Source organism: Oryx dammah, unplaced genomic scaffold (genome assembly GCF_014754425.2).
Source record: "Oryx dammah isolate SB20612 unplaced genomic scaffold, SCBI_Odam_1.1 HiC_scaffold_18, whole genome shotgun sequence".
NCBI lineage: Eukaryota > Metazoa > Chordata > Mammalia > Artiodactyla > Bovidae > Oryx > Oryx dammah.
The window spans coordinates 49,166,780-49,179,986 of NW_024070202.1; the positions used below are offsets into that span (position 1 = coordinate 49,166,780).

At 38.5% G+C, this 13,207-nt stretch overlaps 1 protein-coding gene across 1 annotated transcript in view; it reads left to right on the forward strand.

Annotated features, from left to right (window-relative positions):
• SLC26A4 (solute carrier family 26 member 4) overlaps nt 1–13,207 on the forward strand; it is a 55,247-nt gene that overhangs the window by 39,770 nt on the left and 2,270 nt on the right. The window contains exons 14-18 of the mRNA XM_040260834.1: nt 3,679–3,771; nt 5,116–5,211; nt 5,845–6,075; nt 7,801–7,855; nt 11,402–11,550. Of these exons, the coding sequence (XP_040116768.1) occupies nt 3,679–3,771; nt 5,116–5,211; nt 5,845–6,075; nt 7,801–7,855; nt 11,402–11,550 (624 nt within the window). The remainder of the gene's footprint in view (nt 1–3,678; nt 3,772–5,115; nt 5,212–5,844; nt 6,076–7,800; nt 7,856–11,401; nt 11,551–13,207) is intronic.

Genomic DNA, 13,207 nt, shown 5'->3' on the forward strand with positions numbered 1-13,207 from the left:
CCTTTGTTGGCAAAGTAATGTCTCTGCTTTTTAATATGCTGTCTAGGTTTGTCATAACTTTCCTTCCAAGGAGTAAGCATCTTTTAATTTCATGGCTGCAGTCACCATCTGCAGTGATTTTGGAGCCCCCAAAAATAAAGTCTGCCACTGTTCCACTGTTTCCCCATCTACTTGCCGTGAATTGATGGGACCAGATGCCATGATCTTTGTCTTCTGAATGTTGAGCCTCAAGCCAAGTTTTCACTCTCCTTTTCACTTTCATCAAGAGGCTCTTTAGTTCTTCTTTGCTTTCTGCCATAACGGTGGTGTCATCTGCATATCTGAGGTTATTGATATTTCTCCTGGCAACCTTGATTCCAGCTTGTGCTTCTTCCAGCCCAGCATTTCTCATGACGTACTCTGAATATAAGTTAAATAAGCAGGGTGACAATATACAGCCCTGACGTACTCCTTTCCCGATTTAGAACCAGTCTGTTGTTCCACGTCCAGTTCTAACTGTTGCTTCCTGACCTGCATACAGGTTTCTCAAGAGGCAAGTCAGGTGGTCTCGTATTCCCATTTCTCAAAGAATTTTCCAGAGTTTGTTGTGGTCCACACAGTTAAAGGCTTTGGCATAGTCAATAAAGCAGAAGTCAGTGATGTTAGGGATACTGAACAGCCATATGCAAAAGAATGAAACTGGACCACTATCTTGTATAATATACAAAAATGAACTCAAAATGGATTAAAGACTTGAATATAAGACCTGAAACCATAAAACTAGAAGAAAACAAGGGAAGTTAGCTCCAAACATCAGTCTTGGTGTTAAATTTTTGGATCTGAATCCAAAAGCAAAGGCAGCAAAAGTGGAACTACAGCAAACTAAATAACTTTTGTGTTCAAGGGAAACTATCAACAAATTGAAAAGGCAACCAACTGAATAGAGGAAATAACTGCAAATTATGTATCTTATAATGGGTTAATATCCAAAATATACCCAGAATTCAACCAATTCAATAACAAAAAAAACCCAAACAATTCAGTTAAAAATAGGCAGAGGCTCTAATAAGACATTTTCCCAAAGAAGATATACTGATGGCCAACAGGCAGAGGAAAAAATGTTCAGTATCACTAATTATCAGAGAAATGCAAATCAAAGCCACAATGAGATTTTCCTTCATACCTGTCAGAATGGCTATTAACAAAAAACAAGAAATAAGAAGTGTCGGAAAGAGTATGGAGAAAATGGAACCCTCACACACTGTTGGTGGGAATGTAAATTGGTGGAGGCATTAGGGAAAACAATATGAAGGTTCCTCAAAACATTAAAAATAGAACTATCGCCTATTCCAGTTCTTGCTATTTATATGAAGAAAATGAAAACACTAATTCAGAAAGATGTATGCACTCCTATGATGACTGCAGCGTTGTTTACAATAGCCAAGATATGAAAATAACTTAAGTGTCCACTGATAGATGAATGGATAAGGCAGTGAGCATGTGCACGCACGTGGGCGCACACACACACACACACACACACACGAGTACTAATCAGCAATAAAAAAGAAAATCTTACCATTTGTAACCACATGGGTGGATCTTAAGGTTATTATGAAAAGTGAAAGAAGACAGAGAAAGACAAATACCGTTAGAGGTATAGATTCTAAAAAGCAACACAAATGAATAAAAACAAAATGGAACAAGAATCACAGATACAAAGGACAGATTGGTGATTACCAGAGGGGAAGGGGGTTGGAGTTTCGGTGAAATGGATGAAGGGGGCGAAGAGGGTATTTACTGTGGTGATCATTTTGTGGTGTATATGAATATAGAATTATTATGTTGCATATACAGAACTAATATAGTGTTATATCCCAGTTTTATCTCAATTTAAATATTTTCTCATGGTGGGAAGTAGACCTGCTGTGAAAGAAAGTAAAGAAAGAAACAACAAAATAAAGAAAACATGTATTTTAGCAAAAAATAGTTTTTAAAAGCAAAGAAAAAAATTTTTTTAGATATTAGATAGTGAATCTAAAATTCCAGTAGCTGCTACTTCGTTTATTTTCACAATCTCTGGCAGTTGTGTTGAGCCAGGTGCTGTCAAGAGCTAGAAATGATTCTATGATGCTCTGAGGCAGGGAACCTTTGGTGAGTTGGGGGTTCTGAGTTCTAGGCTCTAACTTGTGGAGACCTTGCCCAAATCAGTCAGCCTCTTGGGGCCTCAGTTTTCTCATCTGAAGGGGCTGGATGAAAACTGCTATGATTCCTAAAGGGTAGAAAAGTCCATGATTCTGTTAGGTTCACTTTTTGTCTGGCCTCTGTGTGTCAGGGTGCTGCTGCTGCTAAGTCGCTTCAGTCATGTCCAACTCTGTGTGACCCCATAGATGGCAGCCCACCAGGCTCCCCCATCCCTGGGATTCTCCAGGCAAGAACACTGGAGTGGGTTGCCATTTCGTTCTCCAATGCATGAAAGTGAAAAGTGAAAGGGAAGTCGCTCAGTCGTGTCCGACTCTTCACGACCCCATGGACTGCAGTCCACCAGGTCCCTCCATCCCTGGGATTCTCCAGGCAAGAATGGTGGAGTGGGGTGCCATTGCCTTCTCCAGAACAAACAAATAACATAATAGGCTTCAGTTTCTGCAAGTCCCTTAAATTTTGCTCCTTTTTTCCCCCTTACTATTTTAAAATAGTTGGAGATGGGGAGAAGGCCAGTCATATGAAATTGAGGCAATTCATATGACGATTTGGAGCCTCAGTTTCTTTTTTTTTAACTTTTTATTTTGTATTGGGATATAGCCGATTGACAAACAATGTTGTGACAGTTTCAGGTGAACAGCAAAGAGACTCAGCCATACATATAAGTGTATATATTCTCCCCCAAACACCTCTGCTATCCAGGCTGCCATGTAACACTGAGCAGAGTTCCATGTGCTATGGAGTTCTGGTTATCCATTTAAAATATAGCAGTGTGTACATGCCCATCCCAAACTCCCTAACTCTCCCTGCCCCCTCCATCTTCCCCCATACCCACAACCATAAGCTCATTCTCAAAGCCTGTGAGTCTGTTTCGTAAGTTCATTTGTATCATTTCTTTTTGGATCCCACTTATAAGGGATGTCATACAGTATTTCTCCTCCTCTGACTGACTGACCTCACTCAATATAACACTCTCTAAGTCCATCCATGTTGCTACAAATGGCATTATCTCAATCTTTTTATGCCTGAGTAATATTTCATTGTATATATGTGCTACATCTTCTTTGTCGATGGACGTCCTCTGCCGATGGACATTTAGGTTGCTTCCATGTCTTGAGTGTTGTAAACAGTGCTGCAGTGAATACTGGGGTGCGTGTCTCTTTTTGGATCATGTTTTTCTCTGGATCCGTGCCCCAGAGGTGGGATTACAGGGATATACAGTATCTGTGTTTTGGAGTCTCGGTTTTGTCATCTGGAAATTAGAGGGCTGAATAATTGCTTTCTAAGACGGTTTCTATTCTGACCTTCTCTGTGTCTGTGGAAGTTCAGGAATTTGTGTAACTCTGTCTCCCAACTGCAATCTAGGCCCTATTCAAGGAAAGTTGAGTGCCACTGCCTAGCTCCTTGGAGCAATTCTAACTCAGTTCCTAGCTGAATAGCCAAAAGCTTAATTGAATATTTAAATGATTTAAACTCAGACAATCTTTTTTTTAATACTAGATTGAAGAACTTGAAGGTGTGAAGATTCTGAGATTTTCTAGCCCTATTTTTTATGGCAACGTTGATGGTTTGAAAAAATGTATCAAGTCCACAGTAAGTATTTTATCCCTAGAAATTTGGTTTCTAACCACCTTTGAGACTTCATTCATTTTACAGGTATTTATTTGGCCCTATGCCCTGTTCCCTTTGTACAGGGTGTTTATAATTATAATACTCTTGCCCTCAAATAACTTTTAATCTGTTAATATTTGGGGACAGGAAAAAACCAATAATAACACATATGTTAAAATTCAGGTAGCAATAATTGTGCTGGACAAAACCACAAGAGATGTCTCCAGGCAGAATCTGAGTAAGTTCCAAATAAGAAGTGTAGACAATAAGTGTTAAGGTTTCATGGAAGGGAGCGATCCATGTCAGGCTTTGCATGGCAGCGATCGGGCTTTGCATGGCAGTTGGGCAGAAGGAAGATTAATGCAGGGGTTTGGGAGCTGTGTGAGCTGAGAGGAGAATGTGGGAATGTATATTGGGTAAGGGGTGAGGGGCAGTTGGAATAAAGGGTAAAACGTATAAGTGGGTTATATAAGCGGGTTATATAAGCAGGGAATTCTGGTTTTGAATTCTATGCTATCCTTTGAAGGTGGAATTTGCTTCTAGATCAGTGTTTTCCTAAGGTTCAAAGGAATGTTCCTAAATTTTGCAACAAGAGGGCTTTGTTATGTTAAGGAAATTTGTTAAGACTTAAAGCTACAAAGGTTATTTTTTGCTGTTTTTTTTTTTTTTTTTTTTACAGTCTTAGAGTCTTCAATATACTACCACCTTTCCTGAGTCTCTGGAGAAGGAAATGGCAACCCACTCCAGTACTCTTGCCTGGAAAATCCCATGGACAGAGGAGCCTGGTAGGCTGCAGTCCATGAGGTCCCAAAGAGTCGGACACGACTGAGTGACTTCACTTTCACTTTCACTTTCCCTGAGTCTCTGGGTGGGTGGGTTAGGGTGGCCTGGTAGTGGAGACCTCCATCAGACCTCAGAATTTATTTTCTGGCAGGATATAGAAGGGAGTACAGAGAAGGCAATAGCAACCCACTCCAGTACTCTTCCCTGGAAAATCCCATGGACGGAGGGGCCTAGTAGGCTACAGTCCATGGGGTCGTGAAGAGTTGGACACGACTGAGCAACTTCACTTTCACTTTTCACTTTCCTGCATTGGAGAAGGAAATGGCAACCCGCTCCAGTGTTCTTGCCTGGAGAATTCCAGGGACGGGGGAGCCTGGTGGGCTGCCGTCTATGGAGTCACACAGAGTTAGACACGACTGAAGCAACTTAGCAGCAGCAGCAGGAAAAGGGAGTAATACTGCTTGAGAATAGCCTTTCCAGGTAAAAACAGTCGTTAATGAGCATTAGAAACCAAATGTTCTAACTTAACATTTATTTCCAAAGGTTGGATTTGATGCCATTAGAGTATATAATAAGAGGCTGAAAGCACTGAGAAAAATACAAAAGCTCATCAAGAAAGGGCAGTTAAGAGCAACAAAGGTAAGGCAACGTCATCCTTTCCACCCCCCCTCTGAAATTCTCTCATTTCTCAGATGACATTAAAGCAGTTAGATTGTCTAAAATTAAATGTACTCTCTTTGGTACCCAGATGTGAACAGGCAGATGACACATGTATGGCAGAGAACAGCTGAGTTGTTCTTTTAGGCAAGAGAGAATGGGAAAGAATAAAATGACATCAACAGAGCTCCTTGGAAATGCAGGGTGTGATTTATCTTCCTCTTTCATGAAATAAACCTTATTTTTACTGAAAGGAACAAAAGAAGTGCTAATTAAATACTAGAAAATTATTCACAATAGAAGACAGTTATAGGTTCATAGACTTTTAGAGCTACGGTATTACCTTTTATTCAAACATTCCTGCCAATATATCTCTTGCCTAAGTTCCACCATCTTCCAGAAATCAAGCATTTCCTGGCTTCACTATTCTTCCGTTTTTCTTCCTAGAGAACATCAAAATTTGGGCTGAGGTAAATCTTATTCCCTAAGAGTTCATCCTCTTGATGTTTTGCTTACCAAGGAACAGTTTGTAGGACTGTTAAGTCATTTTAGATTAATTGTTGAAAGACATCCCAGCTAATTGGTAATTAAGTTGGCAATGCTTTTTTTGTTTAGAATGGCATTATAAGTAGTGCTGGTTCATCAAATAATGCTTTTGAGCCTGATGAAGACATTGAAAATCCAGAAGAACCTGATATCCCAACCAAGGAAATAGAGATCCAAGTGGATTGGAACTCTGAGCTTCCAGTCAAAGTGAATGTTCCCAAAGTGCCAATCCATAGCCTCGTACTTGACTGTGGAGCCGTCTCATTCTTGGATGTTGTTGGAGTGAGATCATTGCGTGTGGTAAGGTTCTGGTGTTTTGAATTAACAGATTTGGAGCTTTGGTAATAGTAAAACGATGTGGCTTTCCTGGTCTTGCAGAAGGGTAACTGATTGCATGGGTTCTGTAATTTTTCTAGGGGGATGCTTTTGCAATGGAATGTATTATTAAAGCATGGGTTGCAGAGCTGGACTCCCTAGGCTTGAATCCTGGCTCTACAACTTATTAGTGGTATGACTGTGGGCAAATCGCTTAATCTGTCTATACCTCAGTTTCTCCATCTGAATGTGGGGATAGTGATGGTATCTCCTTCATAGGCTTGTTATGAGGATTAAATGAGAAGAATGAAGAGTGTCTGGCCCATGGTCACCTGTCAGCAAGTATTACCGTTTGTTACGTTTTCATTTCCTGAGAATATATGACATGGAATATGAAAAGAAAAATGGGCAAAATTTAAGTATTATGTTTTTATCTATTATGTGAACAGCAGCAGAATGAGAAACACGGTAGAGCTGGAAAAGCCAGGCATTATCAAGGTTAGATCTGCAGGAAGTAGGCCAGACATCTAGGCAGTCAAAGAGTTGAATGAAGAGCATGTGGGACAGAAACGTTCTTATCAGAAAGCAGGTATGCAAGCTCAAGTTCAGTGATTCCTTTAACAAATAGATGTGCAATGCCTCAGATGTGCCAAGCACTTGGCTGGGAACCAGAAACTATTAATAATTATGAAGTAGCCATAGTTTCTACCTTCCTGGGACTAAGCGATCTAGGGGGCAAGGAAAATGTTAAATAATATTTTAAATAACAATCGTATTAAGTGCTCAAAACAGACTAACATGTCAACTTGACCAGGAGTGTCAAGTTTAAGTGAAACCTCATGTAGGTATCAAGAGGATTAGGCAGAAAAGCAGGCAAGTTCAAGGCACCGACAATCAGGTTTATGTAATAATGTCAAACTACTCTCAACTGAGGTTTAACTTAGCTGGGGCTTCTTGTTGCTTTCAAATGCTAAAGTGACAATTTTGAAAAACTCCAAACTTTATACTTGCAGAGAGGTCTTGATCTTTTTTCCCCAGAAAATTTAAGCTCTGTTTTATTATTGTCCATGGGCCTTTTGTTTTGTCCATAAGTCTTCCGTCTTAATTCTTTTAATTAAACTTTTTATTTTGAGATAACTGTAGATCCCCATAAAACTATAAGAAATAATACAGAGAGATCCTCAGCACCATTTACCCAGTTTCTTTCAGTGGTAACACCTTGCAAAACTATAGCGTAAGAGCACAATCACTGTACTGACACTGCTACAGTCAAAATACAGAGGCCCTGGTTTCTAGGTCAGTGTTTACCCTTGGTGTCTGGTGGCTGCATATCCACAGCCGTATCTCTTCCACTCAGAGACATAAACTCATACTCTTCTCTCCAACCAGCAGAGGTTGCATTAGGAAGCCTCCTTTATCCCTTCTTTCCTTCCTTCCACAAATATTTACGAAGGTCTTGTGTGCTATCCAGTGCTGGGCTATTGAGCACTGGATGTTGCCACCTCTTGAGACATGGTCTTTTCATCCTAAGCATCATCACTGTATGTTGAAACTTCGGTGGTTTTCCAATTTTCAACAATGAACTTTCTTCAGACTCCTGATTCACCATGAAAGTGTTCAGAGTTTCTCCTCAGCAAGTAGTTGAATGCTACTGAGTTATAGGCAGGTAAAGTTACTCATTGTTACAAATTCTCCTTTTTAAATTTTTAGATTGTCAAAGAATTCCAAAGAATTGATGTAAATGTGTACTTTGCATCACTTCAAGGTAATTGCATATATACATATCTATCTATAAGACTTTTCTTTAAGCCTTTTCTCCTACCTTGGAATGTGAGTACATAATGTCCAAAGGGCTTTTTTTCCAAGAACTATTTTTATTGTGGTAAAAGAGATATAAGACTTGCGCTTTTAGTCAAGAATACAACTAATTCAGTGGCATTAAGTACATTCACTGTATTGTGCAATTAATCACAACTATCCTTTCTTGCTTTCTTTCCTTTTTTTTTTTTGGTTTGTACAACATTTATTACTGAGATATTTTACACTATTTGCTTCTGTTTACATCTTTGAGATTCAGTGTGTATTTTACATTTACTGCACATTTTTTGTTGTTGCTGTTATTTTTTTTTTATTGAAGTTTAGTTGGTTTATAATATTATATTAGTTCCAGGTATATAGCATAGTGATTTAGTATTTTTTCAGATTATAATTCATTATAGGTTATTACAAGATAATGGCTATAATCCCCTGTGCTATACAGGATTTCCTTGTTGATTATCTATTTTATACTTAGTAGTTTGTATCAATTAGTCTCATACACCTAATTTGTCCTTCTACCTCCCTTTTGGTGAACAGGAGTTTGTTTTATTGCTTTTTTTTAAGTGGTTTTTTTTTTTTTGATGTGGACCATTTTTAAGTCTTCATTAATTTGTTACAATATTGCTTCAGTTGTTTTATGTTCTGTTTTTTTTTTTTTTAATTTATTTATTTATTTTTAATTTTTACTTTACAATTCTGTATTGGTTTTGGCATAGATTGACATGAATCCACCACAGGTGTACATGCGTTCCCAAACATGAACCCCCCTCCCACCCCCCTCCCCACAACATCTCTCTGGGTCATCCCCGCGCGTCAGCCCCAAGCGTGTCATATCCTGCATCAGACATAGACTGGCATTTCGATTCTTACATGTTATTATACATGAAGCATTTGGGATCTTAGCTCCCTAACCCGGAATTGAACCCAAACCCCCTGCACTGGAAGGTGGAGTCCTAACCACTGGACTGACTATCAGGGGAGTCCCATAAGTTTGTTTTCTATATCTGTGGATCTGTTTCTGTTTTGCATACACATTCATTTGTATTTTTTTAAGATTCCACATATAAATGATATTATAAAGCATTTGTCATTCTCTGTCTGACTTATTTCACTAAACATAATATTCCTTAGGTCCATCCACATTACTGCAAGTGGCAGAATTTCATTCTTTTTTATAGCTGAATAATATTTGATTTCATTTATGCCACATCTTTTCATCTAATCATCTGTTGATGGGCACTTAGATTGTTTCCATGCTATTGTAAATAAAACCAGACCTAATTAAACCTAAAAGTTTTTGTGTAGCAAAGGAAACCATCAACAAAATGAAAAGACAACTTTCTGAGTGGGGAAAAACACTTGCAAATTATGTGATTGACAAGGAGTTAATATCTAAAACATATAGACAGCTACAAAGAACAAATGCTGGAGAGGCTGTGGAGAAAAGGGGATGCTTCTAGACTGTTGGTGGGAATGTAAGTTGGTGCAACCACTATGGAAAACAGAATGGAGGTTCCTCAAAAAACTAAAAACAGTTGCCATGTGATTCAGCAATCCCACTCTTGGACAAAGCTATAATTCAACACATACGTGCAGCTCTGTGTTCATAGCAGCACTATTTACAATAGCAAGACATGGAAGCAACCTAAATGTGCATCAACAGATGAATGGATAAAGAAGATGTGGCATTAATACATATACACAATGGAATACTATGCAGCCATAAAAAGAATGAAAGAATGCTGTTTGCAGCAACATGGATGGACTTAGAGAGTATCCTACTAATTGAAGTAAGTCATAGAAAGAGAAGTACTATATGATATCACTTGTGCAGAATCTAAACTATGACACAAATGAAACTATCTACAAAACAGAACAGATTTATAGACATAGAGAACAGACTTGTGGTTGCCAAGGCAATGAGGGGTGGGGAAGAAATGAGTTGGGAGTTGGGGTTAGCATATGCAAACTACTATGTATAGAATGGATAAACAATAAGGGCTTACTGTATAGCACAGGGAACTATATTCAATATTCTGTGATATATATATATATACTGAATCACTTTGTTGTACAGCAGAAATTAACACAACATTGTAAATCAACTATACCTCAATAAAAAATATTTGGAAAAAATACAGATAGCTCATACAACTCAATATCAAAAAACCAAACAACTCAATTAAAAAAAAGTGAGCAGAAGACCTGAACAGGCATTTTTCTAAAGAAAATATACAGATGGCTAACAGGCACATGAAAAGATGCTCAACAATGCTAACTGTTAGAGAAATGCAAACCAAAACAACAATCAGATATCATTTCATACCTGTCAGAATTTCTGTCGTTATAAAGTCTACAGTTAAAAATGTTGGTATGGATGTAGAGAAAAAGGGCACCCTGGTACATTGTAAGTGGGAATGTAAATTGGTACCACCACTGCGGAAAACAATTTGGAGGTTTCTCAAAAAACTGAAAACAGAAGTACCACTGGATCCAACAATTACACTCCTCAGTATATATCTGGAAAAAAACAAAAACACTAATTTTAAAAGATCTGTGTGTCCCAAAGATCACCACAACTACCTATTTTCAAAAATACCGTTGCCACAAACAGAAACTCTACCCATTAAACAATTACTCTGAAGGTCTTTTTGAATGTGGAAAGATTACTTCCAATTTGTGTCATAGAGCTGGTAACACCTGGAAACCTATGTCCTCTTAGCAGTGGAGGATCAATGGGCAAAAAACTGTCCTGGGGAGAGCAGAGCTGGAAATGACTCATATCCCTGAGAACTAGAGGAACTTGCAGGCCACGAATCTGTGTCTGTCGATGTACAAGTGGTGTATAGGAATAGTAGTGGTTAGACTGAGTTCTCTAGGAGCAGAGCCTGAGGTAAGGATTCTAGCGCAAGTGATTCATTAAGGCAGTACACTGGAAAATTCCTCAAGGACTGAGAGGAGCAGGATAGGGCAGGACGAGAAGATAAAGAGATGGCTTCAGAATCTACTTAGCTTGGTTTCACAGGGAGAATACCTCAAGAGCACCTGATGGTTTTCTTGAGGCAAGGGGTGGGGGCTGGCCCTTTTACCTCCAGATCAGTCCAGCTATGGCTGTGGACCACCCAAGGGAGGGGGTGAAACCTCCTAGGCCTTCTTCAGGTGAGACAGTTCCCACTGGCCAAAGAATGTTCTCCAGAGCAGGGTACAGCTGTGAACTGTTAGCAGCCAGACTCACAGCAGCAGGAGAATGGGTTCCCTGGAAAAAGAGATATGGCTGGGAAACAAGACCATCTATTAATACCACAACCAGTTATGGTGTCACCATTCCATGTGCTACTGGAAAAGAAACTGACAGAGCAGGATTACATTTTGGAAATGAGAAGAAAAAAAAAAAAAGATTTAAAAGGAGGAGGTTCCAAAACTTAGCATTGGTTGATGTTATAAGAATATCTTTTCCTAGAGACTAACTAAACATTATCTTTTTCTTTTGAAGATCATGTGATAGAAAAGCTGGAGAAATGTGGTTTCTTTAATGACAATAACATCAGGAAGGACATATTTTTTATGACTGTTCATGATGCTGTCCTCCACCTCCAGAACCAGGTGAAATCTCAAGAGGTTCAAGATTCCATTTTAGGAACGGTAAACACTGAAACTTTCTACATACATAGCTTTCCTAAACAACCATGGTTTCTGTAAATGGCAGAAAATTCCACAAACCTAAATTTGAATCCCAGCCCAGTGAAGTTTTTAAGCCACCTGCTTAACTTTTCAGAGCCTGTTTTCTCATCAGTAAAATGGGAGTAAAACATTCCCCTTGCTGGGTAGATATGAAGACTAAATGGGACAGTTTATAGGAAAGCACCTGGTAGAAACTAGTACATTATTAATTCCACAGTGTGGGGGTTTACTAATATAAGTAGGCAGTAGCTGTAATGACTTTTAAGAAAAAGGCACCAAATCTTGGATCTTCTGTGATTTGTATGTAAATGCAATTCAAATTCTCAGCAGTCTGTAAACTCTTATCAGTTTTTGTTTTCCCTTTGGCCGTACTGTATGACTGTGAGATCTTAGTTCCCTGACCGGGGATTGAACCTGTGCCCCCTGCACTGGAAGTGTGGAGTCCTAACTACTGGACTGCCAGGAAATTTCCTATCAATATTTTTAAATAGGATTCATTAGGTCATAAATGATCTTTGAAAAAAGAAAAAAAAATTGAAAACCACAAATCATCCTAGAGTTTATTCTCTGAAAAACAGGATAGACCCTGACTTCCCACAGGCCTCCTTATTTTATCATTTTTCCTGTAAAATACCCAGGACAGTTGAGGATTCTGATGTGTGTCATTGGGCTGGGCCTACTGCTTAATACAAGAATGTCATCTCTCATGGACCGTCTCACCATGAATTTGGGAAACTAAAACAAATGTCTATAAAAATGACAACAATAATAATTATTCTGATAACACAGTCCACTATATTTTAAATTGCTTCCTTTTTATCTAAAAGTAGGATAAGTAGATTCTTAGTGTAGATTGAAAGTTACTATTTGAAGTGAAACTAATTTAGAAAACAATTAGTAAATTATTAAATTCACCTATTGTTAGTAGAAAGATTGTTCTACTTAATGCTGTTGGAGAAAATACTACTTCTAAATACCAAGATGTGGATCTTAAAAAAAAAAAAAAGGGTGCTACACTCAAGATGCTCAGCTTTGAAAACCTGTAAACATTTTTTAAAAAGTCTAAGGACTTCCCAGGTATCTAGAGGTTGGGAATCCACCTAATGCAGGGGATATGGGTTTGATCCCTGGTCAGGGAACTAAGCTCCTGCATGCCACGAGGCATCTGAGTCCTTGTGCCGCAACTAGAGAAAAGCTGGTGAGCCACAATTAAGATCCAATGTAGCCAAATAAATAAATTAATGAAAAAAATTTTTTAATATAACTGAAAATTGATTTATTGTTTTCCCCATAGGTAACAATAACAGAGCAGGATAGTGTAAAGAGAATTAAGTTATTTATTTGTGAGATTAAAAGTAGCTAAAATGAAATGTTATTCTTGATGTACATTTAGAGTTGCTTTGGGAATATGCTTTATGGGTAAGACAAAGTCCAGATTGTTACTGGTTTCTTTTGTGTGTAGACTAAATTACACATTATAGCTAAAAAGCAGAATTTTCCTGAATAACCTACTTGGTCCATAGATGTTGGTTTCTATCTCCAGTAAAATTAATTCCCATTCAATTCAACTTGAGATTGTTTATTGTCGTCAGTCAGGAGCCCTTCACTTCGAGTTCCC